This window comes from Sorex fumeus, unplaced genomic scaffold, assembly GCF_029834395.1.
Source record: "Sorex fumeus unplaced genomic scaffold, SorFum_2.1 ptg000128l, whole genome shotgun sequence".
Classification (NCBI taxonomy): domain Eukaryota; kingdom Metazoa; phylum Chordata; class Mammalia; order Eulipotyphla; family Soricidae; genus Sorex; species Sorex fumeus.
This window is the reverse complement of record NW_026606185.1, coordinates 1,566,745-1,590,663: the sequence shown is the minus strand read 5'-3', so window position 1 is coordinate 1,590,663 and position 23,919 is coordinate 1,566,745. Positions and strand designations below refer to the sequence as shown.

The 23,919-nt window shown below is 60.0% G+C and overlaps 2 protein-coding genes across 4 annotated transcripts; both read left to right on the top strand.

The window, feature by feature from the left end:
- Positions 1-473: 473 nt before the first annotated feature.
- On the top strand, positions 474-10,971 carry FADS6 (fatty acid desaturase 6). The gene is made up of 6 exons (XM_056138428.1): positions 474-766; positions 1,262-1,428; positions 8,060-8,240; positions 8,996-9,183; positions 9,840-10,019; positions 10,564-10,971. Exons 1-6 carry the CDS (start codon positions 622-624, stop codon positions 10,711-10,713), a joined length of 1,011 nt encoding a protein of 336 aa, XP_055994403.1. The 5' UTR covers positions 474-621; the 3' UTR covers positions 10,714-10,971.
- A 5,421-nt stretch (positions 10,972-16,392) lies between these two features.
- Positions 16,393-23,872, top strand: FDXR (ferredoxin reductase). Of its 3 annotated transcripts, none has more exons than XM_056138424.1 (12): positions 16,393-16,555; positions 17,227-17,327; positions 20,017-20,112; positions 20,704-20,826; positions 20,933-21,046; positions 21,330-21,431; positions 22,169-22,276; positions 22,448-22,532; positions 22,676-22,875; positions 22,956-23,127; positions 23,321-23,491; positions 23,571-23,872. In XM_056138424.1, exons 1-12 carry the CDS (start codon positions 16,450-16,452, stop codon positions 23,699-23,701), a joined length of 1,509 nt encoding a protein of 502 aa, XP_055994399.1. In that variant the 5' UTR covers positions 16,393-16,449; the 3' UTR covers positions 23,702-23,872. The 3 variants fall into 3 exon arrangements, with proteins under 3 accessions (XP_055994399.1, XP_055994398.1, XP_055994400.1); XM_056138423.1 differs by having other exon boundaries at positions 16,393-16,588; positions 23,571-23,871; XM_056138425.1 differs by lacking the exon at positions 16,393-16,555 and adding an exon at positions 16,644-16,788 and having other exon boundaries at positions 23,571-23,871.
- The last annotated feature ends 47 nt before the right edge of the window (positions 23,873-23,919 follow it).

Below are 23,919 nucleotides of genomic sequence, written 5' to 3'. Positions count from 1 at the left end.
TTCTCTCTAGCCTTTCTCCTTTCCAATCTGTCTCTGCACCCGAGAGGCCACGTTCTGTATCCGGGGGCTACAAAACCGGACTCAGTGCCGACACCCACGGCCCACTCCTGGGCCGAGCACGTGAACACTCTGGCCCATCATTCCAGAATGTGCGTGCCAAGCCCTGCTTACTGCAGACACAGCCCTGGCCAGGAAGGTCGGGGGTGGAGAGCCCGGGGACCAATGCCTGGGCCGTGTGGGAGCTTGTGAAACGCTAAGATGAAACGCTCCGGCCCGCGCACCCAGCTTTGGAGCAAAACCCCAGCTGGGTGCGGAACCCCGGGGAAGAGTGGAGTTGGGAAGAGACCCCCCACCCCTGCTCCCCTACCAGCTCCGGACTCGCCTCCCCACCCCCACACCTCGGGCCCCGCCGGGGGCAGGTGCAGGGCGCAGGGGCGCCCCGGGCCGGGCCAGGTGGCCGCCGCGCGCCGCAGGAGACGCTCGGGCCGGGCACGCTCCGTGCCACCCCGCGGGAGCGCTCCAGGGGTGCGTGACTCCGCCCCGTCCCGCCCCCGCCCGCTCGCTCGGCGCCGCCACCGACGCTCGGGCCGGCGAGTCCTTGGCGGGCACCGGGGCGGCGAGATGCCCGCGGAGGGCGCCGGGGCCGAGGCGCTGCAGCGCGAGCTGGAGGCGCGGGTGCGCGCCGTGGTGGGCGCCAGCTCGTGGTGGGAGCGCCACGGCGTGGACTGCGCCATCCTCGCGCTCAGCCTGCTCGTCCTGCCGGCCGGTGAGGCCCCCGCGGCCCGGGCTGGGAGGGGGTGATGGAGATGACTGCGGGGGAGGCTCAGGGAGGGCCCGGGACGCCGGGACGGAGTGGGACGCCCCAAACCCCACGGTCCGGTTGGGGTGTCAGCGAATGCTCCTGACTGGGGAGAAAGTTGAGAGGGGACATCCGGTCCCTCCCCCCCATGGCCTGGGGGAGGGGAAACTGCTTTGGGGGTGCAGGGAGAAAAACAGACATGGTGGGAATTTCTCCGGACACCTCCTGGTCAATGCCCACCGCCACCCGGGCGCCGGCCGTCTCTGCCAGTCCCTTGGCCGGTCAATAGCGCATTATTGTTCCGAATCCAGCAGCTTGTGCCAGCCCATCCCCCGCCGTGGCACCCGCAGAGAGCTGGGGGCTGGGTCCACCACGCGCGCTGGGCTTCCCTGGGTGGGCGCTGGGCACCACGGACTCCCTTGTCTTGGAGCTGAAACGGGCTCCCGCACCCCCTCTTGGCAGGCTTCCTGTGCCTGCGCTCCCACAATGTTCTGGTGTTTGCGCTGGGCATCGCTATCCTGGGGGTGTCCCACTCCACGCTGACCGTCAAGGGCAGCCACCTGGCCACCCATGGCGCCCTCACCGAGTCCAAGCGCTGGAGCAAGATCTGGGCATTGTTCTTCGTGGAGGTGAGCAGCCGGGGGCCATGCCATGCAAGATGGGGGTCGGAGTGTCCCTGGGGGCTCAAGGACTCCCCACGTCTGTCTCTGGCCCAACACCATCCCCCCACACCTCTGGCTGGCTGGCAGTGGGGTGTTTTCCTCCTTATGACCTGGGGGACCTCCTGGTTTTGCAATCATAGTTTTAATAGGAACTATGGGAGTCCAGGAGGGGGAGCAGGGCTTGGCATCACCGTACCCCCCATTCCCACCTCCCACTGTATCCCTCTTGCCATCTGCTGCCTCGGCTGAGCACCCCCACAACTCACACCCCATCACCTAGGGCTGAGTTCCTCCCTGAGTCTTTCTCTGCTCTCCTGCTCCCTTGGGACCCCCTCCTTAAAGGAGCCCCCACTGAAAACTCCCTTTTTTTGTTTGTTTTTTGGGTCACACCCAGCAATGCTCAGGGGTTACTCCTGGCTTTGCACTCAGGAATTACTCCTGGTGGTGCTCAGGGGACTGAACATGTGGGATGCCGGGGATTGAACCCTGGTCAGCCGCGTGCAAGGCAAATGCCCTACCCACTGTACCATTCCCCAGCCCCAGAAACTCCCTTTCTAACCCTAAGCGACTCCTGAGCTCGGTTCCGCACTTCCAGCAAAGTTCTATCCCCTTTTCTGTTTTGGGGGATTCAGAGGTGTCTCCTGACCTGTATGTGACCTCTCAGGTCCACACTCTGTACAGTGTTAGTGGACTCGGTGCAGGGGGAGGGAGGACCCAGTAACAGACACCTGGATTCACCCTTCCCTGTCCTCCGCTTTTTTTTTTTTTAACTTTTCTTTTTGATTTTTGGGCCACACCTGGCGTTGCTCAGAGGTGACTCTGGGCTCTGCACTCAGGAATTACTCCGGGGGAGCTCGAGGGACCCTCTGGGATGTCGGGGATCAACTGGGTTGACTGCATTGGCAAATGCCCTCCCCTCTGGACGGTCGCTCCGGCCTTCTCCCTGAATTTCTACAGTGCAGACTTAGAGGGGAACTAATGCATCAGGCCTCAGATTTTATTTCTGGACTTTTCCTTCCCCAGCGCCCCCTACCCCCGGCCCTTGGTCCCAGCCAGACTGTCTGAGGCCGGGTGGCAGGATCAGGTGGCCCCAGGGCCACTGAAGAGGGGTGCGGGAAGGCCAGAAGGCAGTGGCCTAGCTCTGTCAGCCCCTGGCACTGCCCTAGGAGAGTCTGGAGCTGGGGGACACCCTCTGCAGCCAGTGGGGTGCAGGGATTGTGGGTGTGGGTTGGTCCCGTGGGGCCACGCACACCCGGCCCCACAGTTCTCAGACTTTGGGGTACAGCGGGATGACGCACAGGCCCTGGGCCTGGGGGAATCCGATACACACCAAACTTGAGAACTTCTGGCCTAGACTTGGGGACCCACAAGCTACTGTGGGTGCTGGCCAGGGGCAGGGAGCCAGGAGAGTGGAGCACCCAACACCTCTGAGGACCAGGCGGCCAGGGCCCGGGACCCCTTCGCTGACCTCCGCTTGACCTCCGCCCCTGCGTCCTGCAGTTCCTGACTCAGCGCCGAGTCCTCCGTGGCTTGACGCAGGCCGTGCAGGTGACCAGGGGGCAGGGTCCGGGTCCAGGTCCAGGCCTGCTGAAAGACAGTCACAGACTGGAGACTGCATCCCTGGCGGGGGCGGGGGAAGGGACAGCCTGGCTCCCATCCTGTGTTGAGACACTGCTCCAGGTGCATCCAGGTCAGCAGGACAGAGCCCACAGGCCAAGTGGCACCTCCCGATCCACCCTTTTTGGGGGCGGGTTGGACTGAAGTATGGGGAAGAGATGGCTGGGCCCCTCCTCTTCCTGCATTGCTGCCTGGAGGTGGTGGGGTGAGCAGAGCCTTACTTTTGTTTGGGGGCCAGCGATGCTCAGGGCCCTGTACTCCTGGCTCTGCACTTCAGAATCATTTCTGGCAGTGCTCCAGGCTGATTCCTGGCTCTGCCCTTAGGGATCACTCCTGACTCTGCACTCAGGGATCACTCATGGTGGTGCTGCACGCTGACTCCTGGCTTTGCACTCAGGGATCACTCCTGGCTGTGCTCCAGGTGACCTTCTGCAATGCTGTGGGTTGAAATGGGGTCAGCCATGTGCAAGGCAAGAGCCTTAACACCTGACCCTTGGCTCTGGCCGTGGCGCCTTAATCTTTCCAGCTGGGCAGTGAGGCAGGACAGGGACACCCTCTCAGCCTCTCCCAGTCCGAGGCTTCATATCTGTTGCCACACACAAATCCTTCACCTGAGAAACTTTTGTAGGTCCCTGGAGTATGTAGGCATAGAAAACAGTTAAAACAGGTGCACAGACCAAACATTTGCTCATCAGAGATCATCCAGAAGTTGATTTTAATACAAGTTGTTTTTATTCATTTATTGGCTTTGGGGCCTCACCCGGGGGTGCTCAGGGCTTATTCCTAGCTCTGAAACCAGAGACCACTCCTGGCGGTGCTCAGGAGATTGTCTGGCATGCCAAGGATCGATCCTGGGTTGGCCATGTATAGGCCAGTGCCTTAACCCCTATGCTCTCTCGGGGCCCCCAAAAATTCCTAAAGACTTTTCATGACCCCCCCAAATTTCAGACACTTGGGTCTGGGGGCCACGAGAGGGGCCAGCAGCCTGAGCCTGTGCTATGGGGTCCCATCCTAACACTGCACAGGCCCCCTGAGCTGGGAGTAGACCCTGAACACTGCCGGATGTGCCCCCTCCCCCCCAAAAAAAAGAAACTCAGGGTGTAGGAAACAGGCAGCACATGGTAACGTTTCCTCCGTGGAAGCTGCACGATGAGGACACGGCCTTGGGGACCATCCTGGTGGCGGGGCTGCCCCTGGGGCGTGTTCCCGGCACTGTCTGTTGGCTTCTGTGCTGTGTGATGGGGCTCCCCAGGGCTCCCGGACTGTGTTTGTGTGTTGCGGGCCTGTCTGCGGGGGCCCTGGGCCGCCCTCCTCCCCTCTTCTCTGCGTAGGGGACCCCTGCCGCTCCTCATCTCTCCTGAATCCTTATCCTGTGGGGGCCGGGGAGGACACGATCTCCAAAGTTGTGTCGCGGACCTGCTGGGCTGGGGTAGAACCTCCCTGTCTCTGAGTTGTGGGGTGAAGGGGTGAGGCTGGGAGGAGGCTGTGTCCCTGCTAAGGTACCCCCATATCTGGGGGGTAGCTCAGGGCAATCTTGTCTGCAGGAGGCAATGATCCCCAGCACTGCCAGGACTGACCCCCAGCACTGCTGAGGGAGCCCCTCCAAAGAAACTAGAAGAAAGAAAGTATCCCCAATCCTATGTAACTGCCTGCCCCAGGATGAACTTACCATTTCCCGTGTGTGATTACTATTTCTGGTATGTGAGAAAGTTCTGGTCCTCCTCCTTCCTCTGAGCCCTCCCCGTCCCAGGGTGCTGCCCCAGGGCAAAAGGACTCCCAGGGAGAGGGCAGGGTGGGGGGTGTGGGGGAGCCCCTTGTGGGAGGGGACAGGCCACTAAGACCTATATTATTTCATCCTTATTGTGCTGGGGTGGGGGGGGCGTCCTCACAGCTGGTCTCGGGGATCCCTGGTCTATGCCGGTGGAGGGGGGGTGTCGCTCTGTCCCAGGGGGTGCTTGTCACCCTCTATCCTTTCTCAGGTGGACGGTGGGGGGACCACTAGTATCTGCAGCCCAGTCTGCTTCTAGAACATTCTGTGCCCAACACGTCACTGTGCCCAACACGTCACAGCATCCTGCCTTCTCGCTGACCTCTGCTTCCACCCCACCCCAAGGGGAGTGGGGCGAGTTTGTGAGGCTGCTTTTTCCACATTTTCCCCACTTCCCTTTTGTGGATGAATGGCCGGGGTCACGCGCGCATCTGCACCTCAGACATCTTGCCGCAGTGCAGAGTGGGGGGATGCATTATCCCCCAGGGTTCTCACCCCCCATACTATGCATAGGGGGGGGGGAGATCCTCACTCTTGAGGCCCCAGAGACCACACTTGGCCTGTATGGGTGGCACTGGGGGTTGAAATCTTATTTTTGGAGGGGAGTATGGTTTGAGACCCTCCCAGTGGTGCTCTCGTCCTGTCTCTATTCAGGGGTCATTCTTGGCAGGGCTCTGAGGAACCCCCACATGTCTGGTGCCGGGGATCAATCCCAGGTCAACTGTGTGCAAGGCAGGGGCCCTGCCCATTGTACTATCTCTCCGGCCCACTTTCCTTTTCAAAACAATCATAGACTCATAGTGTTGTAAAAAAAAAAAAAACACACAGGGTGGGGGCCAGAGAGATAGTGTAGTGGGTAGGGAGGGGGCCAGAGAGATAGTGCAGTGGGTAGGGAGGGGGCCGGAGAGAGAGCACAGTGGGTAGGGTGTTTGCCTTGCACGTGGAGGACCGGGATTCAGTCCCTGGCACCTCATAAACCTCCTGTGTGTGAATTCTCGAAAGGGGTCTTTCAGGACCTCCCATCCCACCCAGCTCTGGTGGCTTCCTGGAAGACAAGGGGTGGAGAGGTCTCAGGGCGATGTCTGTTCTGGGGGATCTAAGAGCCTGGCCTCTGGTGCACTCACCTATGGCCCCGTGGTGGCAGTTGGTAGTAGTGGCAGTGCTGAATTCCGTGCGGGTGACCTAGAGAGGCGTGGAGAAAGTGGGGGTGTCTCAACTGTGGGTAAGGGGACTGCGGGAAGTCTGACCCGGGGTGGGTGGAGGCTGGGTGCTGGGTTCACAAGAGACATTAAGATCCACTTCTAGGGGGCTGGAGCCTCGCCTTGCACCCTCCCACCTGTGGCTGGATTCCCAGCATCCCATAGGGTCCGCTGAGCACCGCCAGGAGTGATTCCTGAGCGCAGAGCCAGGAGTAAGTCCTGAGCATATCCAGGTATGGCCCCCAAGCAAAAACAAACCAACAAAAGACCCCCATCCAGTACCCCGGGGGCTCCTAGTGGAGCTGGAAATACACATGTGAATGGCCCCATCAGGATGCTGGGCGCAGGGGCGGATGGGAAATCTGCGTTGGCTTTCCAGGTCAGTCATGGCAAGGACCAAGCTGTGATTTTCTCTGCTGTGAGGCTGACGAAAGTCAGGTTTGTGCTGCTGGTGGGTGGGAGGGGAGAGAAGGATTCGCCCTGTTTATTTGGGGGGTATACCTGGTGGTGCTCGGGCTTACTCTGGGATCACTCCTGGCGGTGCTGCGGGGGGGGGGGGGGGGCTGGAACCCGGGTTGGCTGCATGCAGGAAGTTCCCCACCTGCTGGACTTCCTCTCCGGCCCTCACTGTTTTGCAGGATGGAAAACCCTCTCTGTGACATTATAGCTGTCCGCAGCAGATTTAAGTAGGTCACTCTACAGGATTGGAGGGCAGGGCTAGGGATGCTGGGCGCAGGCTGCAGTTGGACCCAGGAGGACAGGAAGGACGGGGCAGGGCGGAGGAGCAGGAGGAGGAGGAACTGTCCGGGCAGGGGCAGGGGTAGCGGCTGGGGGCAAGGGCAGCGTCCCTCAGGCCAGGGGACTCAGGCTTTAGTCGGCCTGGCTTCCCTCCTCCCTCCAGACCCTGCCGGTCAGATAAAGACGGAGCCCGGCTTTCCAGTAAACAACCCTGGTTTGTAGTCACAGTCGTGCTAAATAGTCCGCAGGATAAGCCCTGAGCACCACCAGGCGTGGCCCCTACCTGCCCCTCCACAGGGGTATGGGAGATGGCTCAAAATGCTGGAGCAGATAGTGCTTTCCTTGCCGGAGGCCAGGGTTTGCTCCCCAGCACTGGCACTGCCAGGAGCCACCTGAGCGTCTCTGGGTGTGACCCCTCCCCCAGAACAAACCCAAACAAAACTCAAAAACTCAAGACAAAAGAAGACGGAGCGATAGGACAGCGGGGAGGGCGTTTGCTTCGCACACAGCTGACCTGGGTTTGGTCCCCGGCACCCCATCTGCTCCCCTGAGTGTGGAGCCAGGAGTCAGCCCTGAGCACTGCCAGATGTGCGTGTGTCCCCCCCCCCCCCCCCCGACTATAGCTGTTTATAGGAAGAGGCCGGTGCTGTCTGCGTGCCCATTTGCCTAGGAACCACATTAGTGGCGGCTTCTGCTCTTGGACCAGCTGTGGAGCATCTGACTTGCCTGTGTCAGGGGGTGGGTTACCTCCTTGGCATTGCAAGAACATACAAACGACAACAAAACACAAAAATGTACATATCAGTCACTCAGAATAGCAGCTCATCCCAGAGTCTCCCAGCTGTGGCTGAGCGTGACCAGCTCAGGGCGAGACCCAGGAGGGTGGGATGTGACAGCCAGGAGCCCCTCCAGACAGCCAGGGAGCTGCCTCCCGCCTCGCCCACTCTGGGCTCAGCTGCAAAACAGGGCCTTGAAGCTCCCCCGATTTCCGGGACAGACCCACACGATCAAGGACGGTGGAGCCAGCTGCCCGGGCACTGCACACCCCAGCCCCAGCTTCAGGACAGCCTTGAGGGCTTGCCGGGGTGGTCAGTGGCAGAGTGGCACCCGGGGCCTCCCAGATGCTCTTCAGGGCCACACGTACCAAGTGGTAGGGTGGCAAATTGCCCCTCTGTGGTGGGTCGGGTCAGAGTGGGGTGTTCTCGGGGCTTCCTGCGGACCCCCTCTGTTCCCCCCCATCGTGGTTGATGTCACCTGCTGCCCTCCCGGCCCCCAGGTGTGTACCGCCTTCACTGCGGAGTACGCCAGGTACGGGCACGTGAAGATGCATCACGGCTACACCAACGTGCTGGGCCTGGGGGACTCGAGCACGTGGCGGCTGCCACTCCTCAACCGCTACGTGTACATGTTCCTCGCGCCGCTCCTCATCCCCATCATCACCCCACTCGTGGCCTTTGGTGAGTGCCGCAGCCACCCCTCTTTCCCCTCCTGGCTGTAGAGCTGTGGGGGGGAGACTGCGGGTGAAGGAAGTGAGGGGCCCCCAATTAAGGAGGGACAATGCCCGTTGCAGGGGTCTGGAACTGCCCGCTGCTTGTCCAGCGCCCTCCCTGGGCCTGTTTCCTGCCCGCTCCCTGTGACCAGGGGATACAGAATGGGGGGAGAGGCCTGGTAGGGGGTCATCAGGTGATAGAGCTGGGCAATGGGGCCAGACACCACTGACTGGGGGCAAGAAAGAGTCCAGCGGGTAGCGCTCTTGCCTTACATGTGGCTGACCCAAGTTTGCTCCCTGTCACCCTGTCTGGTCCCCAGAGCCCCTCCAGGAGTGATCCCTGAGTGCAGAACCAGGAGTAACCCCTGAGCACCGCCCCTGTGGCCCCCAAACAGACACTTCTGTGGGGCTGGAGAGACAGTATAGCAGAGAGGGCACTGGCCTTGCACGCAGCCATCCTGGGTTCGATCGCTGGCATCCTATAGGGTCCCCCGTGCAACACCAGGAGTGATCCCTGAGTGCAGAGCCAGGAGGAACCCCTGAGCATCACCAGGCGTGGCCCCAAAGCAAGAAAACCCAGACCCCGCCCCCCTCCCCATTGGCAGAGTGGTCTTATGAACGGCTCCCTCTTCTCACCCATAAACTGCGGGTGAGCACAGCCCCCTCCCACCCCCTAGGTGCACCCTTGGGCCTCACATGCATCTCTGTCTCGCCCCTGGGCAGAGCGGCTGCGGACCATGGCCCCCCGCGGGGCGCTGCGCTCGCTGGCGCTCATGGGTCTGGGCCTGTACTCCCACTACTGGCTGCTGCGCCACGTGTCGGCCTTCCAGAGCGCTGGCTCTGCCCTGCTCTGCATGTTCGCCACCCGCGCCCTGCTCGCGCACCCCTACCTGCACGTCAACATTTTCCAGGTGAGCCCCTGCCGGCTGCAGGTCAGGCGTTCCCCCCTCTCGCGTGGGGCAGGTGGGCTTAGGGGAGGGGTGCTGGGTCAGGCCCATGGGGCGCAGGGCGGACGCCAGTGTCTGCCCTCGGGATCTTGGGGTGAAGGTCCCGAAGGATATGAAAGGGGCTCCCAGACGCTGAGGCCCACGGCTGGGTCTGCATGGGCCCCGCCCTCCGACACACCCCATTTCTCTCCGTGTTCCCGAACTGTCCACCTGGCAGAGGCTTTGTGACCCTCTTGAGTGGCACAAACGTCACCTGCAGGTTTTGCTTTGGGGGTCACATCCGGAGTGGGGGCTTACTCTGGTGGTGCTTGGGGGACCCTGTGGGGTGCTGGGAGTTGAACCCTGCAAGGCCTTAGCCCCTGTGCCATCTCTCAGGCCTGCTAAGTTGATCTTGATTTGGAGGGAACTGGTTGAAGCGCTGACCCCCGCCCCCCAAACCTGGAGGGCTCCCAGGCCTGGCCCCTCTATGTACAGACGGGGAGAGGGGTCTGAGGTGGGTGACCCGCCACACAGACAGGGACCCCAAGCACCCCACGCCCTGCCAGACCCCGCTGAGGGAGGGGGAGGGCAGACTCCGGCCCCATGCTTCCAGCCTCAGTCCTGACCCTCGCCTCTGGCAGCACATTGGGCTGCCCATGTTCTCGCTGGACACCAAGCCCCGGAGGATCCACATGATGAGCCTGGGGGTGCTCAACCTGCCGCGGCTGCCCCTGCTGGACTGGGCGTTCGGCCACTCCATCATCAGCTGCCACGTGGAGCATCACCTGTTCCCCTCACTCTCCGACAACATGTGCCTGAAGGTAGAGGCACCTGAGATACTGGGTCCCCCTGGGCGCAGGTTAAGCAGACATCCCCCTCTGCGAAAAACGGGGGTGAGGGCTGGAGCAATAGCACAGCAGGGAGGGCGTTTGCCTTGCACTCAGCCGACTCGGGTTCGATTCCTATACGGTTCCCCCGAGCACCACCAGGAGTGATTCCTGAGTGCTGAGCCAGGAGTAACGCCTGTGCATCATTGCCGGGTGTGACCCAAAAAAGCAAAAAAAAAAAAAAAAACGCACGGGTGGGAAGAAATGGATGTGAAGAAGGGCGGCCAGAGAGTGAAAGGCGGTTCCTGTCCCCCATGCCTGGGATGGCCGCCATGCAGTTGGGGGCTGTGTGGGAGGTTGGGGAGAAGTCCCCGTCTCCTTGCTTGCTGGGATAGAGAGAAGGAGGGATCGCTAGGCCCCAGTGCCCCCAGATCTTCATGGAAAAAGGGCCAGGGCGCACGTGGAAACCCCCAGTCTGACACCCCCCCCCCCCAGTAATAGACCCCTGTGTCGGGGCGGACCTGCCCCTGTCGTGCAGGTACAGCCGGTGGTGTCCCAGTTCCTGCGGGAGAAGCAGCTGCCATACAACCAGGACTCATACCTCTCCCGCTTCCGGCTCTTCCTCAACCGCTACGAGGAGCTCATGGTGCAGGCGCCCCCCATCACCGAGCTGGTGGGGCTGCAGTGAGGAGCCCCCACCCCGGGGCCCTCCCTGGAGGCCGAGGCGGGGTTTGCTCCTGCGGAGGCTCTGAGTTTGGGGCCCTCTGGCGGGAAGGACCCATCGCTCCGGTCAGCAGGGGCTTCGGCAACTTCATCTCAGAACTGAAACACTGTGTCCCCCCCCTTCCGGTTCGGCTCAGCCTGGGGGCAGCGGCTACTCTCTAGTGACCTTGCCAGAGGCTCATCAGAAGCCGGGAGCATATAAATAACTCTGAGCTGGACCTTCCTGGCTCTAGAACTGTCTGCTTTTCTGTGATGTTTTGGAGGGTGGATCTGGTACAAGGAATGTGGTGACGGGGGGAGGGGTGGGGAGCTGACACGAGGGGACGCACAGAGGCCTCCAGCTCCGCCCCCCCTCCCCCCGGCCTGCCCCACCACCGGTGAGGTCCAGTTCTAAGTGGGCCAGCCTGGAGGGGCTTCTGCCCTAGCCTAGCCTGGGGCTGGGTGAAGTTGGGTGGACGGCAGAGGAGGGATCAGAGCAGCCAGTCAAGAGTTTCTCGTGATAGCCCAGCGGGTAAGACACTGCCTGGCACATGCAGGTTCGATCCCCGGTGTCCCATAGAGCCCTACAGCCCTCCGGAGTGATCCCCAAGGGCAGGGCCAAGAGTCAGCCCTGAGCATCACTGGGAGTGGACCCCAAACAAAAACACCCACAAAAAGTTTCTTGTTTCTGGGGCTGGTAGGGCATTTTGCCTTGCATGTGGCCAACCCAGGTTCAATCCCCATTATCCTAGATGGTCTCTCGAGCACCACCAGGAGTAATTCCTGAGTGCAGAGCCAGGAGTAACCCCTGTGCATCGCCAGGTGTGATCCAAAAAATGTTTCTCATTTCTGGAAGCTGGAGAGATACTACAGTGGGTGGAGTGCTGCCGTGCACATGCTCAACCCAGGTTTGACCCCTGGGACCCCAGGACCACCCCATATGGTCTGCCAGGAGTGAACACTGAGCACAAATGAGCAGAGCCAGGTGTGGCCCAAAATTCAAAACCAAAACAAACAAGCGTTTCTCCTCTCAGTGCTCCTAGGGGGGCTGTCCCAGGGCCTGTCCAGTGTGCTGCAAGGTGACCTGCTGCCTCCCTGGCTTCTAACCCCCTCAGCACCTAAGTTGTGACAAAGTGACTGTTCCCAGACATTGTCCAGTGTCCCTGGGAGGGGCCGTCTCCCAGCTGGAGAACAGATCTCAGCTGGAATGGCCCCGCATGGGGAGTGGCCACAAATGGCCCAGGAGGAGGCAGGAGGTGTTTCCCAAGTGTGTCCTGCCAGAGCCATGCTGGGGTGGCCTAAGGTGGTTTTGGGGGGGAGATGCCGAGTCGCACCTCCCTGCTTTACACCCCCAAGATCCCAGCGGCAAATAGGAGCAGCAGCACAGCGGGGAGGGTGCTGGCCTTGCATGCAACTGACCCAGGTTTGATCCCAGGCATCCCATATGGATCCACCTGAGCACGGCCAGGAGTGATTTCTTTTTTGCTTTTTGGGTCACATCCAGCGACGCTCAGGGCTTACTCTTGGCTCTGCACTCAGGAATGACTTCTGGCGGTGCTTGGAGGACCATATGGGATGCTGGGAATCAAACCCGGGTTGACCCCGTGCAAGGCAAATGCCCTACCCACTATACTATCACTCCAGTCCCAAGGAGTGATTTGCTCCTCAAAGTTAAGAGCAACCTCTGAGCGCTGCTGGTTGTGGACCCGGCCAACCCCCCCCCCCCCCCCAACAAAACAAAACAAAAGAAACAAAGGCTTCATCTTCTGGCATCCACTGCGGTGCTGGCTTAGGAGTGGGCGCCCCCTTCTCTCAGTCCAGATTCCTCCACCAAACCCTCTCCCATGTCCCATTTGAGCTGACAGGGCCAGTGTGGGGTCCTGGCAGCCTCCCAAGCTTTCACCTGGCTTTCGGCCTCCCTCCTCTTTGGAAAAGCATTAGCCTCAGAAGCAGCCCGAGGGTGGGGGCAGGAAATCAATTGGCCAAATTCTCTCTGTGGAAAAAATGCCAAGTCAGAGAAGGCCCCAGGTCCTGGCTAATGATTAAAGCCACGGTCCCAACCCGACTCACTGGTATTGATCTGGCCCCCAGCAGGCCCAAAGTCCTGGAGCAAGACCTGGTTGTCCACAGGCTTAGTCCCTAAGGATCTGGTTAGGGGAGGTGACAGGAGATGAGGAAGCCCAGATCTAGTTTTAGAGATGGGAAGTGATAAAACAATAACGGTGAGTGCCAGCACTTACTTAGAACTGAGGGTAAATGTTGGTGAAAAGTTAATCTCGAGGTAGGATTTCTCTGTCCAGTAGCCGGGCAGTGGTGGAAGGCTTCGGTCCAGATCCCAGCGCTCAGCAGGGATGGGAGCTACCTCTGGATGGGAGCCCGGGGGGTTCTGGGGGTCAGATCCTTTATCACCTTCCCTTCTTCCCAGGCCCAAGGTCACAGAAGGAATGGAATATTCCAATAGACTCCTTATGAGTCTATCTGGGACCATGTAAAGCTGAGGCAAAGGGCGGGGGCAACAGCACAGAGGGGAAGGCGCTTGCCTTGCATGCAGCAGACCTGGGTTCAATCCCTAGCACCCCAAAGGGGGTCCCCTGCCAGAAATGATCCCTGAGTGCAGAGCCAGGAGTAAGCCCTTAGCACAGATGCCCAAAAAAGAAAAAATAAATAAAAATCAGAGAATAAAATGGCTGGAGGGATATAAGGAAATGGTGTGGGGCAACCTCTGGAGTTGGCTGTTGACGGTGCTGGTTGACCAGCTGTTTCTGGGAAGGGTCAAAGGGTAAAAGACTCTCTTTTTTTTGGTTTGGGGGCCACACCCAGCAATGCTCAGGGGTTACTCCTGGCTCTGCACTAAGACATTATTCCCAGCAGCGCTAGGGGGACTATGTAGGATGCTGGGTATAGAACCTCGCCCCAAGGCTTTGCACTTTGTGGATACCAAGATTTCTGTCACAATTCCTCAGCAGCTACAGAAAGAAGAATGACAATGCGGCAATGAGACCCTTTTAAAAAATGTTTTATGGGGTTGGAGTGATAGTACAGTAGGTAAAGCGCTGGCCTTGCACACAGTGGACCGGGGTTCGACCCCTGGTGTCAAATAAGGTTCCCTCAAGCCCTGGCAGGAGGGATCCCTGATTTCAGAACCAGGAGTAAGCCCTGAGGACTGCCAGGTGTGGCCCCCAAACAAAACAAAAAATAAAAAGCATTTAATGTAATTCTCACAAATCACAAGTACCACTCTTCCCAATCTTTTAAGTCATTAGGAGTGTGAGCAGGTTGGGGCCACTGCAACAGTATAGTGGAGAGGGCATTTGCTTTCCACAAGGCTGACCCAGGTTCAACCCCTAGCACCCCATCTGGTCCCTGAGACGACCAAGAGTAATCCCCGAGCACAGAGCCAGGAATAAGCCCTTAATACCACTGGGAGGGAACCCTCCCCACCAAGATAAAACTAAATAAAATTTTTTTCAAAAGTGTGAGCAAGATGAAACTGCAGAGTGTATAGAAACAACTCCGGGGATAGTGAGCTGGCACAGAAAACAGTCTAGGGGGCTGGAGCTATAGCAAAGTGGGTAGGGCATTTGCCTTGCACGTGGCCGACCTGGGTTCGATTCCCAGCATCCCATATGGTCCCCCCGAACACCACCAGGAATAATTCATGAGTGCATGAGCCAGAAGTAACACCTGCGCATCGCCAGGTATGACCCAAAAAGAAAAAACAAAACAGAAAACAGTCTATTAGAAAGCAGGGCGTGGCAGAGTGGAAGTCACTGGGGGCACAAAGCTTATGGCCATGTTCTATACCTTGCTCTGGGAGGTGATTGCGTGGTGACATCATGTGATAGCTCTTCGAAAGTACACAGGAACCGTGCAGTTTTCTGTTTGTTAATATTTCAATAAGTTAAAGAATGATACCTGAGGTGATGTAGATATTTAGAAAATAGTCATTTCAGGGGCCGGAGTGATAGTACAATGGGTAGGATGCTTGCCTTGTAGATGGCTGGCCCAGGTTCAATCCCTACTACCCCATATGTTCCCCCGAGCCTGCCAGGAATGACCCTGATGTGCAGAGCCAGGAGTATGCCCTGAGAACTGCCTGGTGTGCACCCCCAAGAAAACAAAAAGGAAAAAGCTATTGTAAGAAGACATTTCTCCCTCTCAAAGAGAGTCAAACATTCGGCAGGATGCTAAGTAATGAAGATGTAGTGTTGGGACAACAGTCTGTAACCCAGTGGGGCGCAGGAAAGGCTCTCCAAGGAGGTGGGGCCCTTGAGAGCAAACGAAAGAGTGCGGGCCTGTTGTTCATCATGGATATTTTTATTTTTTCGCATTCAGTTTGATTAGGGGTAAGCCCTGAGCACAGCCAGTTGTGGCCCAAGGACAAAACAAACAAAAATAAGATGTGGGAGCTCCACAATCAGGAGTTGAGAGCACTGTGTGGGAGCATTTCAGCAACCCACTGAGAGCATAACCATAAGTGGGACACTTGCCCGTTAGTACAGGAGTCAGCGCTCCAAGGAAAGGCGTGCAGAGCTCGGTGAGCACCGTGACAGGCTGTGCGACCCCTTGCAAGCGCCAGAGCCAGGAGTGTGCAACTCCTGGTCATTACATAGAATGAAGGAAGTGCAGGGTGGGATAAAATACACAAAAGGCCTAGGAGACGGCCCACAGGGCAGAAGCATAGATCCCCGGGCCGCGGGCGCAACTCCAGATACGAAAACAAATAAGTAAAGCGTCACATTACAACATCACTTAGAGGGCCTGGAGAGAGAGCAGCGGGTAAGTCGTTCGCCTGGCACGCGGCGGACCGGGTTCGAACTCCGGCACCACCTATGGCCCCCCATTCCCTGCTCTCTGAGCGGAGAGGCAGGAGTAAGTCTTGAGCACAGTGGGCTGTGGCGCCCAAACAAACAAAACACACCTTTCATACTGATTCCCGAAAGGCTTTGTCTCTCTCTCTCTCTCTTAATGTTGCACCCGATTCCAGCCCCGTGGGCAAAGGTGGGCGATCGGGCTCATCCCTCGTACCTGGGACAAGCCGCTCCTCCCGTTCCCTCGCCTACGTCACGGAGAGGGGCGTGAGGCGGAGGCAAAAGCATCCCGCCAGGCACACCTGGGGAGCACGCGTGGGTTCCGAGAGGAGACGATGGTTACCGGGGTTGGGGGGCACTTCCTACCAGACCTGCGATTCGGTGATTAGTGTCCAATGGGCGCGGAGACTCTCCGGGAGCCCGACTCGTGATTGGCCAGGACGGGAAACGCTATCAATAAGGGACGACACGTCCTCTGCGTCATCAGCAATCGTCGAGCCTCCGAGAGGAGCGGCAAAGGAAGCTTCCTTCTGATTGGCTCCGCTCTTCCGGTGCCATTGAAACAGCGATGGCGATTCGCCTCCCTACAACTCCAGGCTCTGGATAATTGGAGGGAAGAGAAGGGAAGTTTGGGGAGAATTTATGATGTCACCGAGAGCCCGGAAGTCCAGGTGGGCGGGCTCTCTGAGATGCGGGGTTGGCCTGAGGGATGGCCCCGCCCCTTTGGGGGCGTGTCCTCCGGGGGCGGGGAGAGTACGGCCGCCTCGCGGTGCCTGTACCGAGCGCGGGTGGGTGGAGCCGCGTTGTGGGCGTGGCCCGGAGGGAGGGTGGGGCGGGGCCGGGGCGGTGCGGAGGCGGAGCGCGGGCTCGATCCGGGTGCAGAAACGCAGACCAAGTTGCTCTGCCTGGCCATGGCTGCACGCTGCTGGCGCGGGTGGCACTGGGCGGTGTGGCCTCGGACCCGACCGTCTCCCGTCGGGAGCACCCGGAGTTGGAGCAAGGCAACTCTGGGGCTCAGTAGGAGTGCGGGGAGTCCTACGATCATTAAGTGTAGGAGTAGGAGCGGAAGAGGGGCAGGGCTGGAGAGGGGGTAGAGAGGGGACCCCCGACGTGGGTCTGGAGGGCGCCAGCGCCGCGGAAGAGATGGGGGTGGCATGCGACTGGGACAGCTGGGGACTGAGCGGCGAGACGTGCGGCTGCTAGGATAAGGCAAGAGTCAGCAAAGTGAGGGGAGTTCATGACGTCCACAGGTGTGAGAAGGGGTGACGGGCCGGGCAGGGGTTGGCTGGAGGTCCGGGGGCCAAGAAGGAACTTCAAGTGAAATAGATCTATGGCAGTGAGGTGGCCGGTATGGACTCAGAGGGGTCTGCAGGGAGAGGGGCTAGAAGAGGTAAAGTGTGGCATTTGTAGGTTGGCCTCTGGCCCAAGGTTGAGGTGATCTGTTGGAAAGACAGGGTGGGCATGGAGCCCCACAGGCCAGAGGAAGAAGTGTGGTGTTGGGGGCTTCCACGAGGCAGGGACTGGGGGGCTCTGGTTGAAGGCGTAGCCTTTGAGGATTCCGGTGAAGCCAGGGACCCCCACAGACAGCCAGGCTTTGAAGGCACAGCTAAGGCGCAGATGCTTAACCCAAGAGTTAGTGTGTGGGGTTGCTGGGGGGATCGTGCTGATTCTTGGCCCCCACACTCCAGGCTGCCCCCGCCGGCTGTTCTCCACACAGCAGCAGGACCCCCAGATCTGCGTGGTGGGCAGTGGGCCAGCGGGTTTCTACACAGCCCAACACCTGCTCAAGGTAAGCTCCTGCCCCTAGGGCTCCCACTATGTCCTTGGCCAGGAGAGAAGCTGTCCCCCCTCTTGATGATGGCATCACTGAGCCTTCACTGAGCGTCCAGGACTGGCCTGTCCCTCCTCTTTCTCCCGTCTCCAGCTTCCCACACCTCAAACCCTCTTCTCTCTATTCTCCTTTAATCTGGGGGGGGGCACACCTGGCATCCGGCGATACTCAGGGGTTACTCCTGGCTCTGCACTCAGGGATCATCACTTCTGCCAGTGCTCAGGGCACCCTATGGGATGCCAGGGATTGAACCTGGGTCGGCTGTGTGTGAGGCAAGCGCCCTCCCCGCTGTCCTATCGCTCCAGCTCATGTGTCCTATTTCCATTTTTTTTTGGGGGGGTTGGGCCACACCAGGGAGTGATCAGGGCTTCCTCCTGACTTGTGCTCAGGGATCACTCCTGGCAGACCTGGGGTGGGGATTATCTGGGGTGCTGGGGATCAAATCCAGGTCAGTAGCATGCAAGGCAAGTGCCCTACCCACTGTCCTATCACCTTGGCCACCCGTGTTGCGCTATTACGCATCCCTTCAAATGTCTCCACGAACTTGGTCCTGCCCCTCGCTCCCTGCCCTATCCCTGCCCCCACCCCAAGGCCAGTGTCTTGGCGCTTATGGCATTGGCCTTAGCGGGCCTGACTCCAAGTGTGCTGGTCGTCCTTGAGGGTAGATTGCTTCTCCCAGGAAGACCTTGGTGGGAGGGAGAATGGCGGGAGGAGGAACCCTGTGGCCACTGGGGGAGGCCTCGGCTGATTGGACCCAGTAACCTCACTCTGGAGGGGGCAGGAGGCAGGAAGTTACATGCACAGATACAGATGTTTAAAAAGGAAGGTGCTCAGATAGCCCTGCTGGCCTTGGACAGGGTTGAGCTCAGTGCTGTAACATTGGGGGGCCGGGGTGGGGGTGAGTGTGCAATCCTTGGAGATAGGATGAGTTGTCCAGCTGGCTGAGATTAATCCTAAGCCGGAGGGGGAGCTGAGCCTGATAGAGTGGTCAGTGTGCGTCAAGGCTGTGGGCTGGGCCAGAGCCATAGGACAGCGAGGAAGGCCTTGCATGTGGCGGACCCGGATTTGATTCCTCCTGACTCCCCATATGGTCTCCTGAGCCCCCCAGGAGTAATCCCTGAGCACAGAACCAGGAGTAAGTCCTGAGCACTGCCAGGTGTGACTTCCTCCCCCCAAATAAACAAAAATAGAGAGATGTCTCCCATATGTGGGATTAGAAAGAAACTTTGAGGCCGAGTGATAGATAGCACAGTAGGGACATCGTTTGCCTTGCATGCAGCCAAGTAGGGTTTGATCCCTGGCATCCCATATATCCCATATATCCTTAGACCCCCAGCACTACCGAATTCTGAGTGCAGAGCCAGGAGTAACCCCTGCACATCACCGGGTATGACCCCCAAAAGCTAAAAAAAGCCAAGAGGGAAACAAATGATCAACAAATGGTCAAAGCATGAGAAGGAAGGTTTTGCCAGTAGAGCTGAGCTCACGCAGGGGTGGCCAGGAGGGGCCCTGGGACACTGGTGGAGGGAAGCTGCTCTCTGGGGATGGGGGTGGTGCAGGAACGATGGATGGATGGAAAGTGTGATTAACAGTATTCAGAATCCTGGTACCTCAATTAAAATGGTTAAAAGAAAAAAGGGGCCGGAGCAATAGCACAGCGGGTAGGGTGTTTGCCTTGCACGCGGCCGACCCAGGTTCGATTCCCAGCGTCCCATATCGACCCCCAAGCACCGCCAGGAGTGATTCCTGAGTACAGAGCCAGGAGTAACCCCTGAGTAGCGCTGGGTGTGACCCCCCCCAAAAAAAAAGAAAAAAAAAGAAAAAAGAAGAAAGTGTGTTCAGGGCCGGATAGTGCCGTGTGTTAAAGGTGCTGGCCTTGCAGACAGCTGACCTGGCCCTGCATACCTCCCCCAACGCCCCACTCTGCCAGGAGTGATCCCTGAGCACAGAGCCAGGAATAAGCCCTGGGCAATGCCAGGCGTGACCCAAATACCTGAAGACAGGGACAGTGGGCTGGAGTCAGGGGGCCGAAAAGAGAGCACAGGGGGGGTTGAGGCACATGTGTCTGATGCTGTTTCAAGTCCTGGCACCCTGGAAGGGGGGTCCCAAAGCTTCTGGTGTAGGCCTCCTGGAGGCATAGGTGACCCAGCACCACAGCCGCGGGCAGCGCTGTATCCTCGGGCTTCACAGTGAACCGCTAGTCCTTGTCGGCCACAAATTTCTGGAAGTGGCCCCTAGCCCCGCAGAGCACTGTTTGGGAGCACTCCCGCCCAAGCGAAGGAAGAGAAAAGGGCAAGAAAAAAATGGTTCCAGGAAGTCTGAGTGGCTCCAAGGAACCTTTGGCAAGACCTTTGGTGAGTGCCCAAAAGAAAGCAAGGCCATGGGCAAGCTGGCATGAGGCCCCCTTGGAAACTGGTGGAAACCCGGGCCTGGGGCTAGGCCAGGGGCCGGATGTGAGGGGGCAGTGGACTGGTTTCTCTGGTCCTGGTGAGCAGAGACTGCGCCCACACCCAGCCCAGTGGCCTTCCCAGTAGAGGTGCCTTCTGCTTGGCTGACTCCGACCTAGGGGGAGGCCCGGGGCTCCCCCTGTCCCGGAGGGGGCCCAGCCTGTGGTGTCTCCATGCCCGAGACGTGTCCTCTCCTACAGCACCACCCCCAGGCCCAGGTGGACATCTACGAGAAGCAGGTGGTGCCCTTCGGCCTGGTGCGCTTTGGCGTGGCGCCCGACCACCCCGAGGTGAAGGTGGGTCTCTCAGGGGCACGGGAGTGGGGTTTGGAGACTGGGGGCACAGACCCAAGAGGAAACGCAAAAACCAAAATCAATTTTAAAAGGTTCATTTTGGGGGCCAGAGCGATAGTAACAGCAGGGAAGGAGTGCGTTTGCCTTGCACATGGCTGACCCAGGTTCGAACCTCAGCATAGGGTCCCCTGAGCACCGCCAGGAGTAATTCCTGAGTGTAGAGCCAGGAGTAACCCCTGAGCATCTCCAGGTATGATCCAAAAAGCAATAAATATATATGTGTGTATATATATATATATATATAATTGTTATTTTGGGGTCGGGGGGAGATACTGCAGTGGGTAGGCCAAGCCAGATTCGATCCACATCATCCCATATGGTCCCCTGAGCATGACCAGGCAAGTGATTCCTGAGTCAGAGGAGTGCAGAGCCAGGAGTGAGCCTTGAGCATCACTGGGTGTGACCCTGAAACACACAAAAAAGACAATAAATAGAAGGAGCAGGGGGTGTCTCCTGGCCCGGGGCTCTGCTGGGGGCATCGCGGTGGCAGTGACCCAGCCGCAGCCCCCAAGCACTGACCCTTTGTGCCCACAGAACGTCATCGGCACCTTCACGCAGCTGGCCCGCTCGGAGCGCTGTGCCTTCCGTGGCAACGTGACCGTGGGCAGGGACGTGACGGTGCCTGAGCTACAGGGGGCCTACCACGCCGTGGTGTTGGTGAGTCTGCACAGTGGGGGGTACAGAGAGGGGCGCCTGGGCCGGGTGGGCGGTGGGGGGGGAGCTGCAGAGGAGCTGGACGAGACCGCGGGGGACTTTTCTGCAGAGCTACGGCGCGGAGGACCATCGTGCCCTGGGCATTCCCGGCGAGCAGCTGACAGGCGTGTTCTCTGCGCGGGCCTTTGTGGGCTGGTACAATGGGCTTCCTGAGAACCGGGAGGTGAGTTGGGGAGCCCCCCACCCCTGGCTCTTCCTGCTCCCTCCAGCTAGGGCTGGGAGCCACCCTCGGCCATCAGAGTAGGTGTGTATCATTGTAGAGGGTCCCCAGCAGGGGGTGTAAACCATCGGGCTCCCCCTGGTGGGAGCCCCACCACAAGTGGTGGGGAGGGGGCCTGGGTGGGCTTGCTGGGTGGGATGGGGCAGTTTGGGACACAGCTGTGGGGGGTGGGGGGACAGGGGTTAGCCTGACGGAAAGCTGGCGCCTCTTCCACCCATCCCTGCAGCTGGCACCCGACCTGAGCTGCGACACGGCCGTGATTCTGGGGCAGGGGAACGTGGCCCTGGATGTGGCCCGGATCCTCCTTTCTCCTCTGGAGCACCTGGAGGTGAGTGGCCAGGTCAGGGGCTGGACTGGAGGGGGTGACCCCCCGGGCAAGGCCTCAGGGCCCAGCTCAGCCCTTCACGCTGAGCTCTGACTCGCAGACGCCCAAGCAGAGGTCTGAAAGGCCGCCCTGGACGGCCTCTGACCCAGGCACCCATCCACTTCCCGTCTCCCAGACTCACACCAGGTGCTCACTCACACCACCGCCACCTTTTGGAACTCTCCCAGCTCACCTCCTGCCACTTAGCTCAGAGTAGCCACCACTTAGTTCTTTGCTCATTTGTTGCTTCCTCCAGGAAGCCGCCCAGGACCACCCTGAATAGGTCCGCCTGCCTGTCAGACCTTCCCCACAGAGACTTGCTTGCTTCTGTCTCAAAGACACCACACTTTGATGCTTCTGATGAGTCTCTAGCTCTTATCTCACACAAGAAGAGACACTGTGTGAGCGCTCGCACAGTGCTCACTGTTGGCTGCCCTGTTCCTGCCCCGTGTGCGCAAGCGCGCACCCAAACACACACACACACACACACACACACACACACACAAACACCCTTTGCAAAACCCTTGTACGACCTTTGCCCAACAGCTGGTTTGCTGCCAGCAGCCAGTGGGGGCCGGTTGCAGAACTGGCGGCAGTTCTCTGTGTGGCCACCCGAGGGAGCGCTGGTGCAGGCTCGGGGCCACGTCCCCTGGGCGGTCCGGGTCCTGCCCGGCGCCTGAAGGCCTCCTCTCTCCTGCCAGAAAACAGACATCACAGAGGCTGCCCTGGAGGCGCTGAGGCAGAGCCAGGTGAAGACAGTTTGGATAGTGGGCCGGCGAGGACCCCTCCAAGTGGCCTTCACCATTAAGGTGCGGGCGGGAGGGGGGCGGTGTCCGGGGCATGGGAGCAGAGCAGAGCCCCTGGCGGGGGAGGGGCCGGTGCGGGTGGGGGCTGTGATGTCTCCCATCTGGGCTGGCTATGGATGGGCAGGAATGGACCTGACCCCCTCCCTGCACCCTGCCCCTGCCAATTCCCCCCAGGAGCTCCGAGAGATGATCCAGTTACCCGGAACCCGGCCCGTTTTGGACCCTGCAGATTTCTCAGGCCTCCAGGACAGAATCAAGGGTGAGGGGCCCCACTGCCCCTCTCCCCTGCCCCAGCTCAAGAGGGCACAGATGGTGTCAGTCAGGGAGGGCTCCCAGGTGGAGGCACTCAGGGTGGGTGGGCAGGACCCAAGCCCGACCTTGAATGTTCTGCGGGGCCCACAGAGGCCGCCCGCCCGAGGAGGCGCCTGTCGGAGCTGCTCCTGCAGACGGCCACGGGCACTCCGGCGCCCAAGGAGGCTGCCCGCTACGCCTCCGCCACCCGGGCCTGGGGCCTGCGCTTCTTCCGAAGCCCACAGCAAGTGCTGTCCACCTCCGACGGGCAGCGGGTTGCGGGCATCCGCCTGGCGGTCACCAGGCTGGAGGTGAGTGTGGGGTTCCCTGGGGGCACCGCCATCCTCCTGGCTCCCTCGGCCTGCCCTGGCGCTGCCCTCTGTCCCTGCAGGGCGAGGGGGAGGCCGCGCGGGCAGTGCCCACTGGAGACACCGAGGACCTTCCGTGCGGGCTGGTGCTGGGCAGCGTCGGGTACAGGAGCCGCCCCATCGACCCCAGCGTGCCCTTTGACCAGCAGCGTGGGGTCATCCCCAACGTGGACGGCCGGGTTGTGGATGTGCCTGGTGAGGGGCCGAGAAGGCTGCGGGCGGGAAGGCTTGTTTCATTCATTCATGATTCATTTGTTCAGTGCTTCCACTCCTGCGCTCAGGCTGCTGGTGAGGTGCCCAGAGGAGCAGAGTGGACCCCACGGCCGGCTCCTGGAGTCAGATGTCCAGCTACGCTCTGCCCTTAACCCTTTCTCCCCCTCCCCTCCAGGTGTCTACTGCAGCGGCTGGGTGAAGCGAGGACCCACTGGCGTCATCGCCACCACCATGGGTGACAGTTTCCAGACGGGCCAGACCCTGCTCCAGGACCTGAAGGCCGGGAAGCTGCCAGCGGGCCTCAGGCTCGGCTGGGCGGCCATCCAGGAGCTGCTTCGTAGCCGAGGTCTGAGCCTGCCTGTTGGGGAGGGGTGTTTGGCTGGCAGCAGGTGAGAAATGGGGTAACTGTCTTGCTCTCCACCCAGGGGTGCGGCCCGTCTCCTTCTCGGACTGGGAGAAGCTGGACAGCGAGGAGGTGTCCAGGGGACAAGCTGCCGGGAAGCCCAGGGAGAAGCTGCTGGACCCGCAGGAGATGCTGCGGTTGTTGGAGCGCTGAGCCCAGAGCCGGTGGGCAGGGAGTGGAGGGGCCGCAGCTGCTGGAACCTCTGGACACTGCCCTCACCCCCTGGAGGGGTGAGAGGAGGTGCGCGCTGCCCCGCCTCTCCCATTCGCCCGCGGGCCTCCGGACGGTCTCCCGCCCAGGGATAGGGGGCAATAAATGGGCAGCGCCCGAGGTTGAAGTGTGTGACTTCTTGGGGAAGGAGGGGTGGCCTC

Excerpts from the sequence above, each read along its gene's own strand:
- FDXR (XM_056138423.1), top strand. The coding sequence starts at position 16,450 with ATGGCTGCACGCTGCTGGCGCGGGTGGCACTGGGCGGTGTGGCCTCGG. Across the intron at positions 21,047-21,329 it reads GGCTTCCTGAGAACCGGGAG|CTGGCACCCGACCTGAGCTG; the intron begins GTGAGTTGGGGA and ends CCATCCCTGCAG. Across the intron at positions 22,533-22,675 it reads CCTCCAGGACAGAATCAAGG|AGGCCGCCCGCCCGAGGAGG; the intron begins GTGAGGGGCCCC and ends CGGGGCCCACAG.
- FADS6 (XM_056138428.1), top strand. The coding sequence starts at position 622 with ATGCCCGCGGAGGGCGCCGGGGCCGAGGCGCTGCAGCGCGAGCTGGAG. Across the intron at positions 767-1,261 it reads CCTGCTCGTCCTGCCGGCCG|GCTTCCTGTGCCTGCGCTCC; the intron begins GTGAGGCCCCCG and ends CCCTCTTGGCAG. Across the intron at positions 9,184-9,839 it reads TGCACGTCAACATTTTCCAG|CACATTGGGCTGCCCATGTT; the intron begins GTGAGCCCCTGC and ends CGCCTCTGGCAG.